We start from the raw sequence: 27,819 nt of genomic DNA, 5'->3' as shown, positions 1-27,819 counted from the left end.
TAATCTCCATCATCCCAAAGTAATTGTATAATTTTGGTTAGAACAAGAGCCAGTGATTACATTATTACACAAACACAACTTGCAGCTGAGCCATGCATTAAATAATGAATAATTTTCTTTCCCTGCACATTTTTAAAATTGCTATTTGTTCTGGCTTAACTGCCTTGTTATTTCTTAGTTTTCTAAGTATTTATCAATTTAACACTAAACTAATCACTGATTGCCTAAGACTCTTTTCAAAATGCTGAGACACAGTAGCTATTTGTCATTTTCCTAAGAAGGGATCTGTTCATATTGAAGAGCTCTCTCTCCCAGAGCTTTCTGCCCTATTTCAATACGGCCTGGTTATCATCTATACTGGGGACATAGGTGTTACTCTAGAATCTCCCTTCATCATCATCATGGGGATTCTTGTTATCTTGTTTAATTGGAAGCCCCTTTCGCTATATCCTATGTCTTTCTCTGTCTTAGTTTATGCTGATGTTTTAGTATTACATATCTTCTGGTAGTAACCTTCTGAGAACAGAGGAATGGAAAACAAATGTCTGAAAAGGTCTTTATTCTATTTAACACTTGATTGAGTTTGACTGGATACAGATTTAAGAATTTTGAATGCATTTCTCCATTATATTACAGCTTCTACGTGTTGCTGTCAAAGCTATTCTAATTCCTTTATATATAATATTATCCCTCCCCTTTCTGGAAGCTTATAGGATCTTCTCTTTGCTACCAGTCATGAAATTTCACTTTGACATCATTGATATGTTTCTTTTCATCCATTTGCTGAGGACCCAGTTTCTTTTCATTCTGGAAATCTATCTCCTTTTAATTTTGAGAAATGTTTTTGGTTGTCTTTTATTTATTTTTTTCTGCATCATTTCATTGATGATTTCTTCTCTCTTCATTTTTTCTTTCTGAAACTCCTAATATTACTAATACTTATTGGACTGCCTGTGTTGCTCCTCTAATTTTATAATTGTTTACTCTAATTCCATCAATTTGTTGTTTTACCTTGCCTTGTGAGAAATTTTTCAAAAATTTCTTCCAAGCTTGTATTAAGCTTTTTTTTTGGGGGGGGTGGGGGTGGGGATGCACGGTCCAGGAATTGAGCCCAGGCCTCCCGCATGGAAAGTGGGCACTGTATTGAGTTTTACATTAATGTAAACAGCACTTTAAAAAAAAATAGCATTCTGCTTTTGGGTTTGTGAATGAAATATTCTCTCATGTCAGGGATTTTTTTCTGTTTTGTTATTGGCTTCTAGAACAGCCTCAATAAACAGTTGTTGATGAATAAATCTTATTGAGGATATTAATGTTACCTTTTTTTGAAGTTTTTCTTCTTGGGGTATAGTTTCTGTTTCTCAAGTTGATTTTTTTCCCTGTTTATTTGATCTGGCCTATAGATTGGATGTCTGGTAATCCTTGGTATACTGTCTAAATTTGAGTGACACAAATAAACACTCGACTGGGAACTCTGAACAGTGACGGGGTTTGTCAACTTTGAAATTCAATGTAGGATAACCTGGGAAGTGGATTATCTGTTCAGGATATCCCTGGTATCTGTATCTTTAGGTCTTTTTCAAAAACTCTTGGACTGTCTGAAACCACAGAAAAGAATCCTCTAATCTGGCTGGTGCAGGACTAGCTTCTAATATTCAAGGGACTGAGTCAGAAAAGGAAGTTGAAGAACTTAAAACATCCATTCACTTAATCCTTATTTTCTGCATGGCTCTCCACCTCACCTACGCATAGTACTCCCATTACAGAGATCCTCTATTTTACCCTCTTGAGAGAATAAGTCTCTGGTCTCTTGCCAAAGTTGTGAGGTTTAGGGGAGGAAATATGGGGATCTTACTACTACTTTTTTTGACAAACTTTGAAGTAATTCTATTTTTAGCTCACTTCACATGTAATTGGTGTCCTCAAATTCTGATTCTTAAGAGTTATATAGTATAAATCTTTGCATCTCAGCTTTCCCCACTGCTGGCTCAGCATTCAGCTTTGTCAGGTATGCTAAACTGCCCCCTTTGTCTGCTTCCAAAATTTTCCCTATTGGTACCTCCGTTTTAATTTTCTTTAGCCTTCTGGATTTATACCTTTCCAAAATCTCTTTACTGCTGTTTTATTGGAGTTTCAGGAGTCATAATTTATATCTAGTTCTTATATCTTCATATTTCTATTAAAGTCCTTAAATGAAAAGACTTTGCCAAAAACTTCTCATATCTTTGACTACATCTTCTGGTTATAGATTTAGTTCTCTATTTCAGAGACACTAATTATATTGAATCATCTTTGTTTTTCATTTCTATTAGATTCTCATATCATTAACTCTTTTTCATCAAAATCATTGAATATCTTAAACCTTTCCTCTCTATGTCAGTAATTTGATTTTCAGTGTCTATTATAGTCCTTGCTATTTTAAAATTTATTAATTTTGTAATTATGTTATTTGCTCCTCAACTTGTTTTCCTAATTCTGAAATAAACTTTTATACCATTCAGTCATTTACAATCTCATCACTGAATCTTTATTTATTGAATCCATCTTTTTAGTGAGTTCTTGCATAGTTATAGAGTTGTATTTTTAGAGTCTTTGTTTTTGTTAGAGTCAGTCTCCTTGTACACTTACCCTTCATCAATTTCTCTCAGCAGTTATTCCCATTGCTTTTCAGTCAAAAAAAAAGACTAAGGTAAAGATTTGCATCCTGTTTGCTTCTTTCCACATTTGGCGATATCAGGGAGACTTTGCAGAATTTCATTAAATATATTAGTTTGGCTTCTGCTAGGACTGAATTGGGAAACTACATTTGCTACTTTTCGTTGCTACTCACCAGAATCTTGTTTGTTTGCTTGGCAGCCAGTTTTTTTTTTTAAGAAAACAAACAATACACTTAGAATCACAACAATGGATATCTTAAGCATAGGCATATTTAAATAAAGTATCCATATAATCATTGTAAAGCCTGTGTTTGTGCAGTAAATTTCATAAACCAATTTAAAATTAAGGCAATAAGGTAAAAAATCTATAATTTTCAGATAGCAAAGTTTTAAAATTCTAAGTATTAAAACACTAACTTAGATACAATTTGATCAGCTGTCAAAAACTGTAAATGTTCTCAAAATATCACGTAGATAGTTCTTATAAATATCTGCATTGTTGGCAGCCAGTTTTTAAAAACTTTACTATATAAATATTATCCTAATTTGTTTTCTGCTGTTGAAATTTCTGCTGTTTTTTACTATTTTTTTCTCATTTAATTAGGAATTAGTGATAGGGCAATTCTGAGATACAACTGGAAACAGCCATTTTTACTGTGGGACTGATATTATGCATGTATTTTTCAAGAACTATTTATTCTAATAGAAATAATAATAATAATATCTACTATTTTAAGGCCACTTGCTATGTAACAGACATTAGGTGGTTTTACATGCATTATCTTATTTATTCCCCACAACAGTCTTATTATTAATCCTGTTTTACAGATGAGAAAACCAAGGTCCTAACAGAGAACTCATATCCATAAGTATAAGTGGGCCCAGATAAAGCCAGAGTTTAGCTTAATTTTTCATTAAAGTGTATACTCTGAAATATGTCTCCAACTTTTGTTTTGCTGAATAGTAAAAGCAAAAAGTAAGACATTCTCTTTCCCAGTTCACGCCTCTCATATTCATTTCATCCAGCCGTCAAACATTTATTAAGCATTCTTGTGTACTGGCATGAGGCAATAAAGCTCTGAGTATGATTCCTTCCGATGAAAAAAAATCCACGCTAGGTAAGTACTCAATAAATGCTGACTAAAGAAAATGTGACAGGGATAACTATTTTCAGCCTTGTATTAAAAAGAAGCCTCTCTTATTGTAAACGATGGATTGTAGTTAAAGAAAAGGAGGTTCTATAACACTGTCAGAAAGCCAGTTTTGTTCACCCCACAGCTGCTCTGTACCACTCCTATGCAGGATTCTGTTCTATCCTGCCAAGAAAAGATACAGGAAAAACTAAACTTCTGCAGGGAAGAAAATCCTCATTCCTGTCTCATGGGAAAACATTCACATACTTTTGTCAATTTCACATAGTATAATCAAGTTTTCACTCCCTCTTTCCCATCCACTGGGTGGTTTTATCTTGTTTTAAAGACAAGGAAAATTGCCAAAAAGAAAAACCCTAGGGCTTACTTCTGCAGGATGGATCCCTTAATGACCAGCTCTTCATCCAAGTCTGCTTCATTAGCCATGAAGAGCAGCCTCTTTCCTGTGCTGTCCACTCCAATGAAGTCACGCTGCTCCACTGAATCATACAAAAGAAGGAAAATAAAAGAAAAAGCCACTTGTACCATCTGTATGACTAAGTCAGGGGACAGGGCACCAACTTACATTGCTCTTGGGACGAAATACAGACTGAGCTGGGAAAAGGAGCTGTTAAGTGTTATGTAGTACCTATTCATGAAAATGTCTAAAACTAGTAGTCCAACTTTTTTTTCAGTGCTCTAAAGGATATTATTAGGTTAACTGGTGAAATCTGTAGATTAAAATCCTATACCAATAATTTCCTGTTTTGATAATTTTAATGCGATTAAAAAAGAAAATGTCCTTTTGAAAATATATATACATTGATGTATTTAGAGGCAAATGATAATCATATCTGCAACTTACTTTCAAATAGCTCAGGAAAATAATAATGACATGTATATTACATATTGTACGTATATATTATATCTATAAAATATATATTACTGAGAGAATAAGGCACATATTAACATTTAGGGAATTCTTTGTACTATTCTTGTGACCATTCTGCAAATTCGAAATTATTTCAAAAATAAAACGTTAAAAAAGAAAGAGAAGCAGCCAAAACACTGTGTAGCCAACTCAACTGGATGATACATAAACCCTGGTACAGCACAGAAAGAAAGCACAAGGAATTCTCTCTGCAAATAGTAGCCTAGTTCTATTTGTCATGAAAATGCAAATAATATTTAAGGTCATCCACATTCAACCAACATCAACTACATTCTTGTCATTAGAATTAAATGAATTAATACTTGTAAAGCTCTTATAATAGTGATATGAACTAAACCATTAAATAAGATGTTTAAGTTAAAAAATTAAAAATACATGCTTTCATTTACTTACAAAATCTTCACAACAATAAAATAAAGCACTGTTTTAATAACTCTGTATGAAGGAGAAACTGAAAGTTTAGCTCTAGGAAAAATGATACCTTTAAAGATAAATTTGTCTGTGTTCTATTATTAGACAATGGCAACCACACACCTGAACATGTTTCATTGTTGGCACCTAGAGTCAAATGTTTTATTCAAGTACATAATATGTTCAGCTCAAATACTTGAAAGTATTTATTCTTTCAGATGGTCTCTATTATATCGATTGTTTGAGTAAGGAGAAACCATTATAAAGAGTTATATGCCGTTTTTTTTCTAATAACCAAGCTTAGTGAATGTATGAAGCATTCAAAGAATATGAAGCATCTATCTTAATTGGTGTGGAGAGCTTTCTGGTAGATGATAATCTTATAGGCTGTCACTTTTTTACTGCTGTTTTCTATGTTGTATTTCTTTCCTCCAACCAGATTATAGCTCTTCAAAATACACTTGATTCTTTTTATATCTTCATAATATAGTGTCAAACATTTAGTAAAATCTGCTGTTATGCTACTAACATTTAAACATTATTTATAGCTTCCAAAGCATTTTCACATAGAGAGGGCATAGCATAATGATCAAGAACAGAGACTCTAAAACCAGACTAGTTGAGCGCAGATACCACTTATTGTCTTAGGGCAAGTTACTTAACCTCTCTGTTGCTCAGTTTCATCTGTAAAATGGGGATAATAATAGGGCCACCTCACAGGCTTGTCATTAGAATTAAATGAATTAATACTTGTAAAACTCTTATAATAGTGATATGAACTAAACCATTAAATAAGATGTTTAAGTTAAAAAATTAAAAATACATGCTTTCATTTACTTCTCACAAGATCTTCATAACAATAAAATAAAGCACTGTTTTAATAACTCTGTATGAAGGAGAAACTGAAAGTTTAGCTCTAGGAAAAATGATACCTTTAAAGATAAACTTGTCTGTGTTCTATTAACAGACAATGGCAACCATACACCTGAACATGTTTCATTGTTGGCTGTAGCTGCTTGTATACCTAGAGTCAAATGTTTTATTCAAGTGCATAATATGTTTAGCTCAAATACTTGAAAGTATTTATTCTTTCAGATGGTCTCTGGTCATCTATTATATTGATTGTTTGAGTAAGGAGAAACCATTATAAAGAGTTATATGCTGTTTTTTTTTCTAATAACCAAGTTTAGTGAACTCCAAAGAAGGAAGAATAAATACTGCAAATTTGAAACTAAATTTTGCAGAGAATTTCAAATGTCAGCCTTGGCATCTGTGGTAGTTAGATTCAGGTGTCAACTTGGCTAGGTGAAGGTGCTTAGTTCTATTGCTGTGGACATCAGCCAAGCATGTGAACCTCATCTGTTGTTGATTACATCTGCAGTCGGATAGGAGGCGTGTCTGCTGCAATGAACGATGTTTGATTTAATTGGCTGGTGCTTAAATGAGAGACTCAACGTAGCACAGCCCAAGCAGTTCAGCATACCTCATCTCAGCAATCAAAGCTCAGCCCAGGCCTTTGGAGATGCAGAAAGAAATCATCCTGGGGAAAGTTGTTAGAATCCAGAGGCCTGGCAAGAAGTCCAGCAGAGATCACCCTGTGTCTTCTCACATAAGAAAGAACCGCAGTTGAAAGTTAGCTGCCTTTCCTCTGAAGAACTAACGAAATAAATCCCCTTTTATTGTAAGCCAATCTGTCTCTAGTGTGTTGCATTCCGGCAGCTAGCAAACTAGGACAGCATCCATCAATTCATCAATTATATGAAAACTTTAGAAGATAATAAAATCTGCAAAGATCTGATTATGAATCAATCATTAAAAAAAACAATTCAGAGATGTTATCTTTGGGTACAGTTTGAAGCGCTTACCCTATCCACATTCTTAGGCTCATAAAAACCTTGAACCACTCAATATTCTGGAGCAATAATCTCCACCAATTCCATTTTTCAGCTATGCTGTACTTCAGTCAATTTAGGAACTGTTCACCCTTGTATTTGCTTCTTCATAGCTACCTTAGTAATGGAGGCTCAGAAAATGATACAAATTTAAGAACTTGGAAAAAATTTTTGTCTGTTAGCTTTAGAAAAGTCAACTCCACTTTTGGGAGGATAGCAGGTAACTTTAGATTGTCCATTCAAAGAACAAAAACTACACAAATAAGGTGAAGAAGCAGTTAAAACTAGGAACTTTAGATTTTTTTTCCTCTGTTACACATATTTGATTATTCATAATTCTTTTCCTAGTTGTTTTTTACTTCTTTGACTGAGCCTCTTTCTCTTCTATATTTATTTCTTAACTTTTTATTTTGAAATAACTTCAAACTTGCAGGAACATTTCATCCTCTATGTTCATTTACTCATCCATTCATTTATTCATTCACTCAACTAATAAATACCCTGTGACAGGAATTGTGCCTGAGGTTGGGAGTATTCCCCAACTCAATCTATGAGAGCAGCATGATCCTGATGCTAAAATCAGGCAAAGGTGTGAGGAAAAAACCTTCAGTCATATTCACTCATATAAATACAAAGATCCTAAACAAAATCTTAATAAATCAAAACCAATAGCATGCGTAGTAGAATTAAAATAGTAAATTTTTTTGTAGCTCCTCCCATCAACAGGTGGAACCTATTTTCCTGTAGAAGCTAAGGGTTAAAACAAGACCTGCAGGTTTTGTTGGGAGCAGCTGGCCTCAGGATGGCGGCAGTAAACTGTGGAGATTGTTATGTAGAGCAGTCTGGGAGGAAGAGAATGTTTACTCCAATGGTTATGTTAAGTATGAAGGAAGAGAACACTGAAAAATAAGCTCTCTGTTCTTTCATGAAATGCATGCATGCCTTTTGTCACCCTGCAGTATTTAAGCAGGATCTGGATAAGAATAAAGTCTGATGTCTGATGTAAAGTTAAGCTTCAGACCCCCTGAATCCATCTGTGTCTGTCTTTCCTTCCTTTCTTTCTCTCTTTCTCATCATTCCTTAATATCCTTCGAGCTCTGTTTCAATAGGAAGCAACATTTTCCCACCCTTTGGACTTGGGCTGGCCCTGTGACTACCTTTGACTAACAGAAGTAACACTGTGTAAGTTTGAGTTTAAGCCTCCAGAGGCCTTTTGGCTTCTGCTCTTGCTTTCTTAGAACCACGTGAACAAGTTTGGACTAGCCTCCTGGGTGATGAGAGACTAGAGAGAGAGAGAAATCCAGGTGAAAGAGCTGAGGTCCTAGACATACTAATGAGTCTAGTTGCGGCACTTAGACTGTAAGATGGTTCCTAATGATAAACCACCTCCTGAGATGCATATCCCCTTGAATGTAGGCTGACCTAGAAACTTTTTCACAACCAAGAGGATATGCCAAAGGTAATGAGATGTCACTTCTGTGATTAGGTTGCTTAGTATTATGATTTCTGTATGCTAGATGATTCTCTCCCTTGTTGGCTTTGTTGAAGAAAGTTGCCGTGTAGGAGGCCCAAGTGATAAAAGAAATGAGGCAGTCTCTGGCCACCAGTCAACTGGAAACTGAGGCTCTCAGTCCAACAGCCCTTAGAGCAATGAAATTCTGCCAATAACCAAGTGAGCCTGCAAACAATTTTCTTCCCAGCTGAGCATTCATTAGAAGATATCCCAGCCCTGGTTAACATCTTAACTTCAGCCTTGTGAGAGACTCTGAAGCAGAGAACCCAGTTGAGCCACACCTGGATTCCTGACCCATGGTGTTGTTTTAAGCTGTTAAATTTGTCATAGCTTGTTAAACAACAATAGATAACTATCCTCTAGCTGACATCACTAGCTAACATAAGTCATCTCAGCTAAACCCAGCCCTAACTGTTAACCCAAAGAATCATGAGCAAATAAATGATTTTTGACTTAAACCACTGAATTTTGGAAAGGTTTATTATGTTGTAAAAACTAAATGATCCAATGTATAAAAAGAATAATATGCCATGATCAAGTTGGATATATCCCGAGAATGTGAAGATGGTTTAATCAGAAAGTTTTGAATTGTAAAACGTCCACTATCAGAGTAAAAGAGAAAAACTATAGGACCACTTAAATAGATGAAGAAAAAGCATTTGATAAAATTAATATACTTATGGAAATAACTTAATAAATGAGAACTTTATAAAAGGGGGCCTGATCAATCTAATGACAAATACCTATAAAATCCTGTAGAACATATTATTCTAAATGGAGAAAACATTCCTTTTAAAATTAGGAATGAGAAAAAGTGTCAAATACATTACTTCTACACATATATTGTAGGTCCTGGCCAGTATAATAGGAGAAAAGAAACTAGACACATAAAGACTTTCAAATGGAAATAAAATTGTCTTCATTGGCAAAATGGACTGTTTACAAAGAAAACCTCACAGAATTTACAGATTAGTTATTAGAGACAATAGGAGAGTCTGGCAAAGTGGATGGATATGAGATTTGTATATAAAAGTCAACTGCATTTCTATATATCAGCAAATAAATTAGAAAACATAATAAAAGAAGGACATAATTTTCTATAGTAAGAGAGAATATCAAGTACCTGGAAATAAATGAAACTAGCGTGTAAGTCATCTCTTAGAAAAAATTATAAAACTTTATCAAGAGAAATTAAAGACTTAAATAAGTTGAAGCATGTTAATGGCTAAAAAGACAATAATGTACAGAAAAGTTCTTTCCAAATTGATCTATACATTCAAAGCAAATCTAATAAAAATCTTATTAGAATCCTGGGACAGAATCCTGGGACAGATTTTTATATTGAAGAGTTCTTTTCAGCCTCAAATATCCAAACTCAAATGGAAGCGAATGAACTCAGTAATATGAACACTGAACCAGTCTTGGAATTCCTGAGCCAGTCTTGGAATCCCTGGATATAGAAACCCAAACCAACTTTTTACTTGCAGACACCTCTGCTCAGTCCTACAGTTGTAGGAGAAATGCTAACTTCTTGGGCCTTCAAAGGTTTCACAGGCAGACACAGACAGGCTTAAACTTCTCTTTCGACAGTAGGCCTCATCTGCCTCTGGGCAGTATTCTGAAACACTCCAGCTTTTCCATGAGCACTGATTCATCTAACACAGAAACTCAAACATAAGGGATTTCCACTAAAAATTTACCTGCTCTAGAAAGTAAAGTTCAGCTGAACAGTAGAGAAACACAGACCATGAATTCTGCTTTTGAAACGTCAGGGAGTTTGTTTTCACCAGCAATGGAATTCAAACAGCCATGGATGATTTCCTTCTGACTGATTTGGCTTGGAACACAATGGAGTCTCAGTTCAGTTCTGTGGAAACCCAGACATGTGCAGAACTACATACAGTCTCCAACTTCTAAAAGTGAAGTCCACATGTAGGATGGCATTGAGTTTTCTTCTGGATTTAGAAAATGGGGATCGGGGACAACAGTATTAACTATTGAATGTAGCTGTTTAGATTCTTTGCCTTTTGTACTTGTAAACATGAAATTTATGTATAAATGTGAATGTATTATAAAGTATATGAAGCTGAAAAAATATCTAGGAATAAATTTAACCAAGGATGTAAAGGACTTGTACACAGAAAACTATAAAACATTGCTAAGGAGTCAACAAAATTCTAAATAAATGAAAGGACATTCTGTGTTTGTGGATTGGAAGACTAAATATCGTTGAGGTATCAATTCTACCCAACTTGATTTACAGATTCAATACAATCCCATCAAAATTCCAAAAGCCTACTTTGCAGAAATGGAAGTTAACTATCAAATTTATTTGGAAGGGTAAAAGGCCCTGAATAGCCAAAAACATCTTGAAAATAAAAGAATGAAGTTGGAGGATTCATACTTCCTGACTTTAAAGCATATTATAAAGCCATGGTGCTCAAAAATGGCATGGTACTGGCATTAAGATAAACATATTAGGCACAAAGATAAATATATTAAACAATGGAATTGAATTGAGAGCTCAGAAAGAGACTTTTCATATCTATGGCCTAATGATATTTACAAGGTTGCCAAGTTCACTCAATTGGGAAAGAATAGTTTCTTCAATAAATGGTGCTGGGAGAACAGGATACTCATATACAGTAGAATGAAAGAGGATCTCTATCTCACACTATATACAAAATGAACTCAAAATGGATCAAAGACCTACATATAAGAACCAGGATATAAAACTCTTAGAAGAAAACATAGGGAACCATCTTCAACATCTTGCGACAGGCAATGATTTCTTAGACTTTACATCCCAAGCACAAGCAATGAAAGAAAAAATAGATAAATGGGACATAAACAAAGTGAAAAACTTTTGTGCATCAAAGGACTCTGTCATAATAGTGAAAAGTAATTCTACTTAATGCAAGAAAATATTTGGAAATTACATATCCAATTAGGATTTAATATCCAGAAGATATAATAATAAAGAAATTCTACAACCCCAAAAAGAAAAAGGCAAACAATCTAATAATAAAAAAAAAAGAACAAAAACTTGAATAGGGATTTCTCCAAAGAGGATTTTTAAAAAACTTTTTTTACTGTATAATATAACATATATGCAAAGCAAAGAAAGAAAAAAGCAATAGTTTTCAAAGCACTCATCAACAAGTAATTACAGGACAGATTCCAGAGTCTGTCATGGTATACCATACCATGATCTCAGATTTTTTCTTCTAGCTGCTCCAGAACATTGGACACTAGAAGGAATAAATATTTTCTTACCATCGCAATTGCTTTGTTTCCTCTTTTACAACATATAAACAAAAAAAGCAATATATTTCAAAGCACAACACAACAACTAATTGTAGAACAGATTTCAGAGTCTGGTATGGGTTACAATTCCACCATTTTAGGTTTTTACTTTTAGCTGCTCTAAGATACTGGAGACTAAAAGAAATATCAATATAATGATTCAGCAATCATACTCGGTTGTTAAACCCTACCTTCTATGTATAACTTCACCATCACCTTTGATCTTCCTCTCACTCTTAGGGGTATTTGGGCTATGTCCATTCTAACTTTTTCATGTTGGAAGGGGCTATGATAATATGGGGCAGGGAGATGGAATTAGCTGATGTTCTAGAGAGGCTGGCCCCTCTAGGTTTCAGGACTTATCTGGTCCAGAACCTATCTGGTTGTAGGTTTCTGGAAAGTTACCCTGGTGCATGGAATCTTTGTAGAATCCTCTGTATTGCCCTAGGTGTTCTTCAGGATTGGCAGGAATGGTTTTGATTGGGGTTTGGCAAGTTATGATAGGTAGCAATGTCTAACTGACATTGCATAAGAGTGACTTCTAGAGTAGCCTCTCGACTTTATTTGAACTCTCTCAGCCACTGATACCTTATTTGTTATACTTCTTTTCCCCCTTTTGGTCAGGATGACATTGTTAATCCCACCGTGCCAGGGCCAGATTCATCCCAAAGAGGATATTTAAATGGCTAAACATTAAAAAGCACATAAAAAGATGCTCAACATCACTAGCTGTTAGGAAAATGCAAATCAAAACCACAATGTGATATAATTTCATACCCACTAGAAAGGGTACTATTAAAAAACAGAGGGCCTGCCATGCCGGAGACCTGGGTTTGATTGCCCATGCAAAAAAAAAAAAAAAAAAAACCCAGAAAATCAAAAGTAGTAGAGAGGATTTGGAAGACAGGAACACTCATTCATTGCCTGTGTGAATGTAATATATCAGAAATGGAATGGCTTTTAAAAAGGGAATTTATTGCATTACAAGTTTATAGTTCTGAGGCCGTGAAATGTCCAAATTAAGGTACCAACAAGAAGTTACCTTCACTCAAGAAAGGCTAATGCCATCCAGAACACCTCTGTTAGCTGAGAAGGAAAGTGGCTGGCATCTGCTGGGGTGTCTAACTTCTGGACATCTTTGTCAGTGGGAAAGGCACCTGGTAATGTCTGGTAATGTCTGCTAGCTTTCTCTCCCGGCTTCTTGTTTCATGAGGCTTCCCCAGGGGTGTTTTCCTTCTGAATCTCCAAAGGTTTCTGGTTATGTGGGCTCTAAGGCTATTTCCAAAACAGTTCCCTCTTAAAGGACTCTAGTAAGCAACCCCACCTTGAATGGATAGAGATACATCTCCACAGAAACCACCTAATGAAAAGGTCCCACCCACAACTGGGTGGGTCATATTTCCACGAAAACAACTTAATCAAAAGATCTTACCCAGCATACTGAATCAGGATTAAAGAACATGACTTTTCTGGGGTGCACAACAGTTTCACACAAGCACATTAGATATATACTGAGAAGAACTGAAAGTAGGGATTTGAACAGATATTTGCATACCAAAGTTCATAGCAGAATTATTCAGCATTGCCAAAAGATGGAAGCAACCCAAGTATTCATTATCTGACGAATGGATAAACAAAATGTAGAATATACATTTGATGGAATATTATCCAGTTCTTAAAAGGAATGAAGTCCTGATGCATGTGAAAACACGCATGGATGAACCTTGAGGACATTATGCTGAGTGAAATAAGCTGGATAGAAAAGGACAAATATTGTATGATCTCAGTGAAATGAATTGATTATAGTAAGCAAACTCATAGAGTTAGAATTTAGAATATAGGTTACCAGGGGTTAGAATGGGGGTAGAGAATACGGAGCCAATGCTTAATTTGTACAGAATTTCAATATATTTTGATTGTAAAGGTTTCAAAATGGATGTATATAGTTAGCCAAATGTGTCAACTTGGCCAGGTAATGAATGGTGCTCGGCTGTCTGGTCTAGCAAGCACTGGCTTAATTGCTACTGCAAGGACATTTTGTGGACTTAAATAATCAGTAAATTGATTGCATCTATGGCTGATTATATCTACAATCAACTAAGGAGTGTCTTTGTGACATTTATCCAATAAACTGAAGGCTTTAAAAGGAAAAGTGATGACTTTAACAGTCAGAAGAGAGATATTTCATCTCTATTTCAGAAAGCCAGGTTTTCCTGGGGAATTCATCAAAAATCATCACAGGAGTTGTCAGCTTGCAGTCTGCTCTAAGGAATTTGGACTTGTGCATCCCCACAGTTGCATGAGATGCTTTTATAAAATCTCATATTTATAAATATCTCCTGCTGGTTCTGTTTCCCTAGAGAACCCTGACTAATACACATGATAGCACATTATTTTGAATGTAATTAACAGCACTGAGTTATTTATGCGAATGTGGTTTAAAGGGAGAAGTTTTGGAAAGTTTGTTACTAGAACAAAAGTTAGAAGATGTGGTGGCCCAGGGCCCAGGCCCCCACCTAAACAGGAATGATATCCCGAGCACATAGCAAACCAAAGATCGAGAAAGTAAACAATACCCCTGGAATGAAATCATGGGTGTAAAAAAGAACTTTTGGTATCTTGGTCTTAAACATTAATATTAATATTAAAAAACATAAGGTCTTAAGCCCCTTTAATAACTACAGTAGAGGCCTGACGTCCTCATACTATATGGAATGTCTTTGTTCTAAAATCATATATACATTGCCCCCCTGCATTCCTATCCCTTACAGTGTGCTATTTCACCAGACTCGCTGCTACCAGAGAACCTCTCCTGTTTGTAATTCCCATAGATCTATGTCTGCTTCTGTGCTGGCGTGTTTTGTCTCACGGCAGCACCAGCCCATGCCCTGTACAAATTTGGTCTGGGCCTGAACAGAAGATAAAACATGGGACTGTATAACACAGTGAACTCTGTGGTGGACTATGGACTGTAGTTAATGATGCAAGAATAAAAACATTCTTTCGTGGGCGGGCGATGGTGGTGTAGTGGCAGAGTTATCGCCTGCCATGACGGAAACCCGGGTTCGATTCCTGATGCCTGCCCAGGACAAACAAACAAACAAAAATTTCTTTTTGCTCACTTTGGCAGCACATATACTAACACTGGAACAATACAGAGAAGATTAGCATGGCCCCTGCACAAAGATGACACACAAATTCGCGAAGCGTTTCATATTTTTAAAAGAAAAAAAATGTTCTTTCACGAATTATAACAAATGTACAACACTAATACAAGGTGTTAATAACAGGGTGGAGTATGTGGAAAATACACCAATGGAAACTATGGACTATACTTAATAGCACTATTTTTTTTTTTTTTTAACATGGGCAGGCACCGGGAATCGAACCTGGGTCCTCAGGCATGGCAGACAAGCATTCTTACCTGCTGAGCCACTGTGGCCTGCCCAATAGCACTATTTTAATATTCTTTCATGAACTGTAACAAGTTATCACACTAATACAAAGGATCAAAAATAGGGGATATATGGGTATGCTATTTTTTTTTTACATGACTCTTCTGTAAATCTTCTCTAATTAAAAAATAATAAAGAAAAAAAATAGAGCAGCCCTAAGAGAATGCAATACGTATTATATGAGCCTGCATGAAGCTGTGGGGCTGATTCTTTTCCTGGGCTTGTGCTTACTTGTGGCTTTAGGAATTCCCCCTTTTACAGTCCACAGGTGTCTGAATGCCTCTCTACTCCCTCTGAAATTGACTTCCTCCCCCTGCTCTATTGTATGACTTAATACAGGTAAGGACAGGCCACATCAACTCATACTGCTTTAGGTGTCTTCAAGCCGCTTCTCTGCCTTCCGGACAAATTCTGGGAAGCCTGAGGCAAATTTCCTCCTTCAGTCTTTCACAGTTCCATGTGATAGATTGTACTGACCTGGAGACATCCCACAACACCCACAAGGGTTACTCTGGTCCTTGTGAAACTGGGTAAGGATTCACAATGGCAGTAAAGGCTGGCTCCATACCACACTGAGGAGGGGTGGAAGAAGAGACAACAGGGGCATCATGAGCTTTGCCTACCATTTTTCATGTTGCTCTTTCCTGATTCAGCATTTTCTAAGTTACTGTAATCCTTTAACTGTTTCCAGAGTTTCTCATTGCTAGTTGTTCTGCCAGTTTTTGCTAGTTGTTAAAAGATTGTGTGAAGGGATGGCACTCTAGAGCATTTTATACCACCATCTTGATGGACCAGAAATCCCTTAATATTTTCCTTTTCTTTTATTCACTCCTGCCATTCAGTTAAGCTTTGTAATAACACTGGCTGGATACAAGCTTAAGGAACAGAAAACTCAAGCGTTTAAATGCCAAAGATAAACACATTAAAATATGAAAATTTCCAGGTTTTAGCAAAAGATTAGAAAGCATCCAAAGAAACAGGAAGCAAGGGCCCAGGCAAAGAAAAAGATTAAAGCCTTAGAAACCATCAGTGTGGAGCACCATACCTGGAACATTCCAAAGACTTTTAAAAAATGGTCCTTCTATGGAAAGAGCTAAAGGAGAAATAAGCAAAGAACTAAAAGAAGTCAAGAAAGCAACAGATGAATGCAAAGACTGTTGACAAAGATGGAAATTATGAAAAGGAACCAAACAGAGCTGAAGACCATAGCAACAGAAATTAAAAACTCCCTTGAGGGGTTCAATAGCAGATTGGAGCCGATAAAAGAACGAATCAGTGAACCTAAGACAAGACAAATGAAATCATCCAGTCTGAGGAGCAGAAAGAGAATGAAGAAAAGTAAACAGAGCCTGAGGAATCTGTGGGACATTGTTCTACTTTGCTAGCTACCAGAATGCAATATACCAGAAATGCAATGGCTTTTAAAAAGGGGAATTTAATAAGTTTCTAATTTATACTTCTAAGGCCGAGAAAATGTCCCAATTAAAACAAGTCTATAGAAATGTCCAATCAAAGGCATCCAGGGAAAGATACCTTGGTTCAAGAAGGCCAATGAAGTTCAGGATTTCTCTCTCAAGTGGAAGGGCACATAGCAAACATAGTCAGAGTTTCTCTTCCATTTGGAAGGCACATGGTAAACACAGTCAGGGCTCCTCTCTCATCTGGAAGGGCACATGGTGAACACGACATCATCTGCTAGCTTCTTCTCCTGGCTTCCTGTTTCATGAAGCTCCCCGGGAGGCATTTTCCTTCTTCATCTCCAAAGGTTGCTGGCTTGTGGACTCTACTTCTCATGGCTATGTCATTCTGCTCTGCTCTCTCTGAATCTCTCATTCTCCAAAATGTTTCCTCTTTTATAGGACTCCAATAAACCATCAAGACCTACCCAAATGGCTGGAGACATGTCGTCACTTAATCCAGCCTAACAACCATCTTGACTAAATCACATCTCCAGGGAGGTGATCTGATTATAGTTTCAAACATACAGTATTGAATAGTGATTATTCTATCTTTATGAAACGGGATTTTGATTAAAACATGGCTTTTCTAGGGGGCATACTTCCTTTCAAACCAGCACAGACATTATCAAGTGTACCAATATGCACACTGTGGGAGACTTAGATTTTACATCAATAAGCATCTCTTCCTTTGGTCTCACATAGAAGTTGAAGTTTTAAAATATAGAACATATCATTCTTACCCTGTATTCTATTTTACCTTAGTCCTATCCGGATCAACTTCATTCATATTTCTAGTCAAAGTCTGATCACTTTTTCAACTCTTTTTTTAACATTAGCCATGTGGGGTAATGCTGACTCTCGTAACTTCAGTGCTCTGAGTTTCAGGTGTCACACAAATACCTGAAGTTCCAGGGAACAACCAGGTTATACACAAACAACTCAGTATCTCAGAATTTAGAAATAACAGTTACAACTCTGAAATAATTGTGACCTCTGTAAGCGCTTACTACCTAGAAACCTTTACAACAGGTCCCAACCTAATAACCCACGCCCTCGACTTCAATTCTCTGAGTTTGTATATTATAGTTAGTCCATGAGTGAGGCATGATAATATTTGTCTTTTTGTTTTTGACATTTCATTCAACATACTGTCCTTAAGGTTCATTCACCTAGGAGCATGCCTCACAACTTCATTCCTTCTTGTGGCCACTCAGTATTCTGTTGTATGCATACACCACAGTCCCCCCCTTCCATTCCTCAGTCAGTGTACCCTTCCATCCACTGAAAATCTTGAACACTGCCACCTTAAACACCAGTGTGCAAATGTACATTCGTGTTCCCACACTCAGTTCCTCCAAGTATATACCTAGCAATGGAGTTACAGGATCATATGGTAACTCCATCCCTAGCCTCCTGTGGAACCACCACATTGGCCTCCAGAGGGCTGCACCATTCTGCTTCCCAACCAGCAGTGAATAGGTACACCCCTTTCCCCACATTTTCTCCAGCACTTCTATTTCTCTTCATTTTTAAACAGTTTTATTCACGTGGCACACAACCCAACTGAAGTAAAAGAATCAATGGTTCCCGGTATAATCACATAGCCATGGCTTTGCCACCACAATCTATGTGAGGGCATTTCCTTTTTTCCACAAAGAATCCCATATCCCTCCCCATATCGCCCACTTACTGACATTTAGTTTTGGCATACTGCTTTTGTAACATTCAATGGAAGCATATTACAGTGTTACTGTTGACAATAGACCCTAGATGGTATTGATTGTATTTCTTCCTGAATATCATCCCATTTTCAACACCTTGCAATGTTGACATTCATTTGTTCTCCCTCATGCAAAAACATTCTTATTTTAGTCACCATCACTGTCCGCTCTAGGCATTCCTAAGTTATACCATCTCAGTCTTTGATCTCTGTTTTTCCTTCTGGTGTCATTCATACCCCAGCGCTTCTTCTTCAAACATACTCACATTCAGTTTCATCCAGAGTACTTGCATTATTGCGCTACCATTAGATAGTACTGTTCTAACCATTTCTGAATTTTTACAATCACTCCTGTACTTCTCCAGCACCAAAAGCCCAATTTCTGCCCTCTAGCTTGTTAACCTTTGTTCTTAACTTTGACTCTCAAATTTTACTTATTAAATGTTAGTTCATATTAGTGTGACCATAATGTATTTATCCTTTTGTTTCTGGCTAATTTCACTCAGCATGTTCTCAAGTTTCCATCCATGTTGTTACACGTATCAAGACTTTATTGTCTTACAGCTGCATAATATTCCATCATATGTATACACCATAGCTTGTTTAGCCATCATCTGTAGACATTTGGGTTGTTTCCACCTCTTGGCAATTGTGAATAACGGCATTATAAACATCAGTGTGCAAATGCCCATTTGTGTCCTCGCTTTCCGTTCCTCTGAATATATACCTAGTAATGGAATGGCTGAATCATATGACAATTTTATATTTAGCTTCCTGAGGAACTACCAAACTGCCTTCCACAGCTCTTGTGCCATTGTACATTCCTACCAACAGTGAATAAGTGTACCTCTTTCTCCATATCCTTTCCAGCTATGTTTTTTTTTTTTTGATAATGAACATTCTAGTGGGTGTGACATGGTATCTCATTGTGGTTTGGATTTGTATTTCCCTAATAGCCAATGAAGCTGAGCATCCTTTTATATGCCTTTTAGTCATTTGTATTTCCTCTTCTGAAAAATGTCTGTACATGTCTTCTACCCATTTTGTGGTTGAGTTCTTTGTCTTTTCTGAAGACAATCTTTATATCTGAAGTTGATGAATCTCTTCATATATTTTGGATTTTAAACCCTTATCTGATATGTGGTTTCCAAATATTGTCTCCCATTGCATAGGCTGCCTTTGTACTTTCTTGAGTTCTCTGATCCACAATAGTGTTTAATTTTGAGGAGATCCATTTACTTCTTTGATTTTTTCATTGCTCGAGCTTTGGGTGTAATGTGTAAGCACTCTCACAGTGTAAGATTTATAAGATATTTCCCTAAATTTTCTTCTAAAAGTTTCATGGTCTTAACTCTAGCATTTAGGTCTACCTGCATTACCTGTTGTCTAATGTCTGAAGATAGTCATTCCACATAATTTTTTAGATTTCTAGATAAGTGACAGGAAGCCTCTTCTGGTACTGGGTTTTCATCATGGCTGGAAGCATGTCATATTGCAGTATTTTCAAGAATGGGTTCTCTTTCATTCTTTTGCATATGGCTATCCAGTTTTTCAAACACTTTTTATTTAAGAGGCTGCTCTGTCCCAGTTGGGTTGGCTTGACTGCCTTACTAAAGATCAATTGTCTGTGGATGAGAGTGTATATTTCTGAACACTCAATTCTATTTCATTGCTCAGTATATCTATTTTCATGCCAAGATCATGTTGCTTTAACCATCGTAGCTTTTTGGGGGTGGGGGTGGTGTGGGGCAGTGGTTAATAACAGGAATTTATTGGCTCATGCTTTTGGAGGCTAGAAGCCTTGCTTCTTTCCTTGGCTAGTATCCCTGGGTCAGTATTCTCTTGCTGATCAGCTGTCTTTGGTATACTTTAGCTTTTCTTTTGCATGATAATACACAAAGGTATCTTCTCCTTTCTTTTCCAACTCCCATTGACTTCCATCTTCTGGCTGCTCCAGTGGATTTTCTCTCCATCTGACTTCTGTTACACTCTAAAGGGTTCCAGTTATGTGGATTAAATCCAGCCTGATGTGGTCAGACCATACTCTAACTGAAGTAATATCCTGAAGGGATTTTATTTACAATAGGTCCATACCCACCAGAATGCAGACCAAGATCACGTATATGTCCAAACTGGAATATACGATTCAATCCATATCACATTACAAACAATCTACCTGGACTTGTAGAAAATTTTGAGAATGGATATATTTTTCTCATTTTAGAACTATTAAATAGAAATTAATAGTTCAAAATTTCCTCTTGAAAATACTTCCAGCCGTGATGAAAAACCAGCACCAGAAGAGACTTCCTGTCACTTACCTAGAAATCTAAAAAAATTATATGGAATGACTATATTCAGACATTAGACAACAGGTAGTGCAGAACTATGATTGCTGAAGGAAGGAAACAGTGATTTCTATGGTTTCCCAGTTTTCTGCCTGTAGACAATTGCTGGACTCTGGAACAGGGAGAGGACAACCAAGTAGAGATCAGCAGTCTTTCTGAGCAGAGGAGATAGAGATCACCATGTACAGTGAGCTAATATTTGTAGATCAGAGTCCCCAAGAGGAATTCAACACAGAGAAGGGGCTGCAATCTGCATAGGGGACTCCTTGAGTCTGGCTGCATACTAAGCTGTAGATGCTTAAGGGGAGACTCCACTAGTCTGGGCAAAGAACAACTATCAGGTAAAACAACTACTGGTAAGCCAAAAGCTGAAAATCATCTAGTGTAATACAGGTGTTTGAGTTCTAACAACCTAGAGTAAGGAGGCATCATTGAACTACTAGGAGTTTCATAGAGAACCCAGAAAGACCACACTTTAAGAGTAAGACTAAAAATGCCTTAGAGGAAAGGCTACTCTGGATACTTTCTAAGAAAAAAGAGTCTTAAACATAAATCTCAAAAGTCTGAAATTAATCCACAAGGTGAACTAACCCTTGACTCAGAAAAACTCCAGAATCCTTAAAAGAAGGGTAAAAATCCAGCCAATCAACATATCCAGGATCCAAATGAAAATTACCCCACATGCAAAAAAGCAGAAAAAAGTCACCCATACCCATGAGAAAAATCATTTAATAGAAACAGACAAAGAAAAGAAGAATGATTGAAATATCAGGAAGGAATTTTATAATAGTACATATAAGGTAAATAAATCATAAGTACATATAAGGATTTAAAGGTGAACATGAATAAGTGTGCCTCTTTCTTCACATCCTCTCCAGCACTTGTCATTTTCTGTTTTGTTACTAATGGCCATTCTGGTGGGTGTGAGATGATATCTCATTGTGATTTTGATTTGCATTTCTCTAATGGCCAGGGAAGTTGACCATCTCTTCATGTGCCTTTTGGCCATTTGTATTTCCTCTTCTGAGAAGTGTCTGTTCAAGTCTTTTTTCCATTTTGTAATTGGATTGGCTATCTTTTTGTTGTTGAGTTGAATAATCTCTTTATAAATTCTGGATACCAGACCTTTATCTGATATGTCATTTCCAAATATTGTATCCCATTGTGTAGGATGTCTTTTTACTTTCTTGATGAAGTTCTTTGATGCGCAAAAGTGTTTAATTTTGAGGAGTTCCCATTTCTTTCTTTCTTTCTTCAGTGCTCTTGCTTTAGGGTGTAAGGTCTATTAAACCACTTCCAAGTATAAGATTTATAAGATATTCCCCCTACATTTTCTTCTGTTTTATGGTCTTAGACCTAATGTTTAGGTCTTTGATCCTTTTTTTTTGGTGCATGATAGGGGAATTGAACCCGGGTCTCCCACATGGAAGGCGGGCATTCTAACCACTAAACTACCCATGCACCCGCTTTGTCCATTTTGAGTTAACTTTTGTACAGGGTGTGAGATATGGGTCCTCTTTCATTCTTTTGCATATGGATATCCAGTTCTCTGGCATCATTTATTGAAGAGACTGTTATGTCCCTGGTGAGTTGGCTTGACTGCCTTATCAAAGATCAAATGTCCATAGATGAGAAGGTCTATATCTGAACACTCTATTCGATTCCATTGGTCAATAGATTTATTTTCATGCCAGTACCATGCTGTTTTGACCACTGTAGATTCATAATATGCCTTAAAGTCAGGCAGCGTGAGAACTCCAACTTCATTTTTCCCTCAGGATAGCTTTTTCCTGCCCTTTCAGATAAATTTCCTGACTGGTTTTTCTATTTCTGAAAAGTAAGTTGTTGGGATTTTAATTGGTATTGCATTGAATGTGTAAATCAATTTAGGTAGAACTGACATCTTAACTATATTTAGTCTTCCAATCCATGAACACGGTATGCCCTTTCATCTATTTAGGTCTTCTGTGATTTCTTTAAACAGTTTCTTGTAGTTTTCTTTGTATAGACCTTTTGTTTCTTTAGTTAAATTTATTCCTAAATATTTTATTCTTTTGGTTGCAATTGTAAATGGAATTCATTTCTTGATTTTCCCCTCAGATTTTTTAGTGTAATCTGCCACTTTGCTGATCTCCTTTATTAGCTCTAGTAGTTTTGCTGTGGATTTTTCAGGGTTTTCGACGTATAGTATCATACCATCTGCAAACAGTGATAGCTTTATTTCTTCCTTTCCAATTTTGATGCCTTGTATTTCTTTTTCTTGTCTAATTGCTCTGGCTAGAACTTCCAATGCACTGTTGAATAACAGTGGTGATAGTGGACATCCTTGTCTTGTTCCTGATCTTAGGGGGAAAGTTTTCAGTTTTTCCCCATTAAGGATGATATTAGCTGTGGATTTTTCATATATTTCCTTTATCATTTTAAGGAAGTTCCCTTCTATTCCTATCCCTTGAAGTGCTTTCAACAAGAAAGGACGTTGAATTTTGTCAAATGTCTTTTCTGCATCAATCAAGATAATCATGTGGCTTTTCTGCTTTGACTTATTGATAAGGTGTATTACATTAATTGATTTTCTTATGTTGAACCATCCTTGCATACCTGGGATGAATCCTACTTGGTCATGATGTATAATTCTTTTAATGTGTTGCTGGATTTGATTTGCTAGAATTTTGTTGAGGATTTTTCCACCTATATTCATTAGAAAGATTGGTCTGTAGTTTTCTTTTTTTGTAATATCTTTGCTGGCTTTGGGATGAGGGTGATGTTGGCTTCGTAGAATGAATTAGGTAGATTTCCCTCCTCTTCAATTTTTTTGAAGAGTTTGAGCAGGATTGGTATTAATTCTTTCGGGAATATTTGGTAGAATTTACATGTGAAGCCATCTGGTCCTGGATTTTTCTTTTTGGGGAGCTTCTTAATGACTGATTCAATTTCTTTACTTGTGATTGGTTTGTTGAGGTCATCTATTTCTTCTCAAGTCAAAGTTGGTTGTTCATGCCTTTCTAGGAAGTTGTCCATTTCATCTACATTGTTGTATTCATTAGCGTAAAGTTGTTCATAGTATCCTGTTATAACTTCCTTTGTTTCTGTGGGATCAGTGGTTATGTCTCCTCTTCCATTTCTGGTCTTACTTATCTGCATCCTCTCTCTTCTTCTTTTTGTCAGTCTTGCTAAGGGTCCATCAATCTTACTGATTTTCTCATAGAACCAGCTTATGATTTTATTGATTTTTTCAACTGTTTTCATGTTCTCAATTTCATTTATTTATGCTCTAATCTTTGTTATTTCTTTCCTTTTGCTTGATTTGGGGTTAGTTTGCTGTTCTTTCTCTAGTTCTTCCAAGTGGACAATTAATTCCTCGATTTTTGCCCTTTCTTCTTTTTTGATATAGGCATTTAGGGCAATAAATTTCCCTCTTAGCCCTGCCTTTGATGTGTCCCACAAGTTTTGATAGGTTGTGTTTTCATTTCATTTGCCTCGAGATATTTACTGATTTCTCTTGTAATTTCTTCCTTGACCCACTGGCTGTTTAAGAGTGTGTTGTTGAGCCTCCACATATTTGTAAATTTTCTGGCACTCTGCCTATTATTGATTTCCAACTTCCTTCCTTTATGATCTGAGAAAGTGTTTTGCATGATTTCAATCTTTTTAAATTTATTGAGACTTGCTTTGTGACCCAGCATATGGTCTATCCTCTAGAATGGTCCATGAGCACTTGAGAAAAAGGTGTATCCTGCTGTTGTGGGGTGTAATGCTCTATAAACATCTGTTAAGTCTAGCTCATTTATTGTATTATTCAAATTCTGTTTCTTTATTGATCCTCTGTCTAGATGTTCTGTCCATTGATAAGAGTGGGGAATTAAAGTCTCCAACTATTATGGTAGATGTGTCTATTTCTCTTTTCAGTGTTTGCCACATGTATTTTGGAGCATTCTGGTTCGGTGCATAAATATTTATGATTGCTATGTCTTCGTGCTGAATTTTTCCTTTTATTAGTACATAGTATCCTTCATTGTTTCTTTTAACTGTTTTACATTTGAAGTCTAATTTGTTGGATATTAGTATAGCTACTCCTGCTCTTTTCTGGTTGTTATTTGCATGAAATATCTTTTCCCAACCTTTCACTTTCAACCTATGTTTATCCTTGGGTCTAAGATGTGTTTCCTGTAGACAGCATATAGATGGGTCCTCTTTTGAATACATTCTGCTAGTCTATGTCTTTTGACTGGGGAGTTCAATCCATTAACATTTAGTGTTATTACTGTATGGGTAGTACTTTCTTCTACCCTTTTACCTTTTGGATTTCATATGTTACATCTAATTTTCCTTCTTTTCACCTTTACTCATAGTCTTCCTTTCTACACTGTTCTCCACACCTGTTTTTTCTGTCTTTTCGTATCTGTCTCTAGTGCTTCCTTTAGTATTTTTTGCAGAGCTGGTCTCCTGGTCACAAATTCTCTCAGTAATTTTTTGTCTGAGAATGTTTTAATTTCTCCCTCATTTTTGAAGGACAATTTTGCTGGGTATAGAATTCTTGGTTGGCAGTTTTTCTCTTTTAATAATTTAAATATATCATCCCAGTGTCTTCTCACCTCCATGGTTTCTGCTGAGAAATCTACGCATAGTCTTATTGGGCTTCCCTTATATGTGATGGATTGCTTTTCTCTTGCTGCTTTCAAGATCTTCTCTTTCTCTTTGACCTCTGACATTTTGATTAGTAAATGTCTTGGAGAACATCTATTTGGACCTATTCTCTTTGGGGTACGCTGCACTTCTTGGATATATAATTTTAAGCCTTTCATAAGAGTTGGGAAATTTTCAGTAATAATTTCCTCCATTAGTTTTTCTCCTCCTTTTCCCTTCTCTTCTCCTTTGGGGACACCCACAACACGTATATTCATGCGCTTCATATTGTCCTTCAATTCCCTGAGCCCCTGCTCATAATTTCCCAATATTTTCTTTTTCTTTTCGGATTTCAGATGTTCCATTCTCCAGTTCGCTAATCCTATGTTCTGCCTCTCGAAATCTACCATTGTAGGTTTCCATTGTTTTTTTCATCTCTTCTACTGTGCCTTTTATTCCCATAAGCTCTGTGATTTGTTTTTTCAGACTTTCCATTTCTTCTTTTTGCTCATTCCTTGCCTTCTTTATATCCTCCCTCAATTCATTGATTTGGTTTTTGATGAGGTTTTCCATGTCTGTTCGTATATTCTGAATTAATTGTTTCAACTCCTGTATCTCATTTGAATTGTTGGTTTGTTCCTTTCACTGGGCCATATCTTCAATTTTCCTGGTGTGATTTGTTATTTTTTGCTGGCATCTAGGCATTTAATTACCTTAACTAGTTTATTCTGGAGATTGCTTTCACTTCCTTTACCTAGGGTTTTCTTGCTGGATGAATTTGTTGTCTATCTGTTCTTTGACATTCAGTTCAGCTTTTTCTGGACCTCTAGCTTAGGTTTTGTTTAACAGAGGAGAATTTTTCAATTCTTGTTTTCTTGTTTCTTGCCCTGCTTGTATGGTGCCTTCCCCCCTACCCCTTAGGAGGGTCTGCTTAGGTATTATAGACCCCAGTCGAATTTTCCCAGGCCAAACTGGCCTCCTATCAGGAGGAAACAGTCACCTGCATCGGTTTTCCCTGAGGGTGAGACCCAGCAGGTAGAAAGACTTTCCTGTGAAGTCTCTAGACTCTGTTTTTCTTATCCTGCCCAGTATGTGGTGCTTGTCTGCCTGTGGGTCCCACCAGCATAAGATGTTGTGGTAATTTTAACTTTGGCAGACTCTCCTTCCTGGGGGCATGGTGGAGACAGAGGGAGGTTGTAGTCTGGTTTTAATGGCTTCATATTACCAAGCCCTAGTGTCTACGTTCCTTGAGGGGGCGATTCCACCTGAGTTGGGCTCCACCCCTCCCCTGGGGAAGGCACCGGTACCAGATAAGCCCTCAAAAAAGCTTGTTTATGCCTATTTCTGGGGCAGCTGCAACCTGAGAAGTCCTGCCGCTGAATCCAAAGGCAGTCAAGCCTTTGTAGAAACACAGCCAGAAAAACCTGTTTCCTTTTTTTTTTTTCTTTTTTCATCAGCCCTGCCCCCTTGGCACCAGGGCAAAAATGAGCAACCTCTGCTTTGACCAGGTTCACCTGAGCTGGGGGCCTATTTTTAGTAGTCAGAATTTGTTAATTAATGCCAAAATTGATGTTTGGTTGGGCTCAGCCACTGCTGCTGGTAAAGTCTCTTTCCTTTTCCCTCTGTGAAGCAGCCTGTGGGGGAGAGGCACTGGCCACCATGGCTTGGGGAACTCACGGTCCTGGGGGTGCTTGCAGCCAGTCCAGCTGGTCCAGACTGGGGTACGTTGTGTGTCCACTCACTGATGTGGTTGCAGGAGCTGTTCTGTGCTGTTTCTGGTTATTTAGTACTTGTTCTGGAGGACAAACTAAAATGCGCACATTGCTAAGCCGCCATCTTGGCCCAGAACTGCTTTCCATACCAAAATCAGTCTTTTTGCACACTGTGCATTCCTTAAGCACCAAATACCAATTCCTTATCCTCTTTCTATTTTCTGTTAACCTTTGCTCGTAACTTTAACTCTCAAAGTTCACTCATTACTGTTAGTTCATATTAGTGCAACCATACTGTAGTTATTTTTTTGTTTCTGGCTAATTTCACCCAGCATAATCTCCTCAAGGTTCATCCATGTTGTTACATGTTTCATGACTTTATTCTGTCTTACAGCTATGTAATATTCCATCGTATGTATACCTACGGCTTGCTTAACCATTGTCTGTTGGTAGACGTTTGGGCTGTTTCTCTTGATAACCTGTGTTCTTAACTTCAACTCTCAAAGTGCACTCATTAATGTTAGTTCATATTAGTGAGACCATATAGTATTTGTCCTTTTGTTTCTGGTTAATTTTACCCAGCACAGTGTCCTCAAGGTTCATCCATGTTCTTACACACTTCATGACTTTATTTAGTCTT

The 27,819-nt window shown here is 36.8% G+C and overlaps 1 protein-coding gene and 1 non-coding gene across 2 annotated transcripts in view; one reads left to right on the top strand and one right to left on the bottom strand.

The window, feature by feature from the left end:
* Positions 1-27,819, bottom strand: part of EIF2B3 (eukaryotic translation initiation factor 2B subunit gamma) — a 210,471-nt gene that overhangs the window by 106,143 nt on the left and 76,509 nt on the right. Inside the window, exon 5 of the mRNA XM_077149870.1 lies at positions 4,176-4,291. Within this exon, the coding sequence (XP_077005985.1) occupies positions 4,176-4,291 (116 nt within the window). The remainder of the gene's footprint in view (positions 1-4,175; positions 4,292-27,819) is intronic.
* Positions 14,976-15,082, top strand: LOC143675179 (U6 spliceosomal RNA). Its single transcript, XR_013171423.1, has one exon. It is a non-coding gene; the product is annotated as a U6 spliceosomal RNA (small nuclear RNA).

The sequence above is a fragment of the Tamandua tetradactyla genome, chromosome 2, assembly GCF_023851605.1.
Source record: "Tamandua tetradactyla isolate mTamTet1 chromosome 2, mTamTet1.pri, whole genome shotgun sequence".
NCBI lineage: Eukaryota > Metazoa > Chordata > Mammalia > Pilosa > Myrmecophagidae > Tamandua > Tamandua tetradactyla.
Note: the sequence above shows the minus strand (reverse complement) of the source record. Positions and strands in the feature narration are given on the sequence as shown.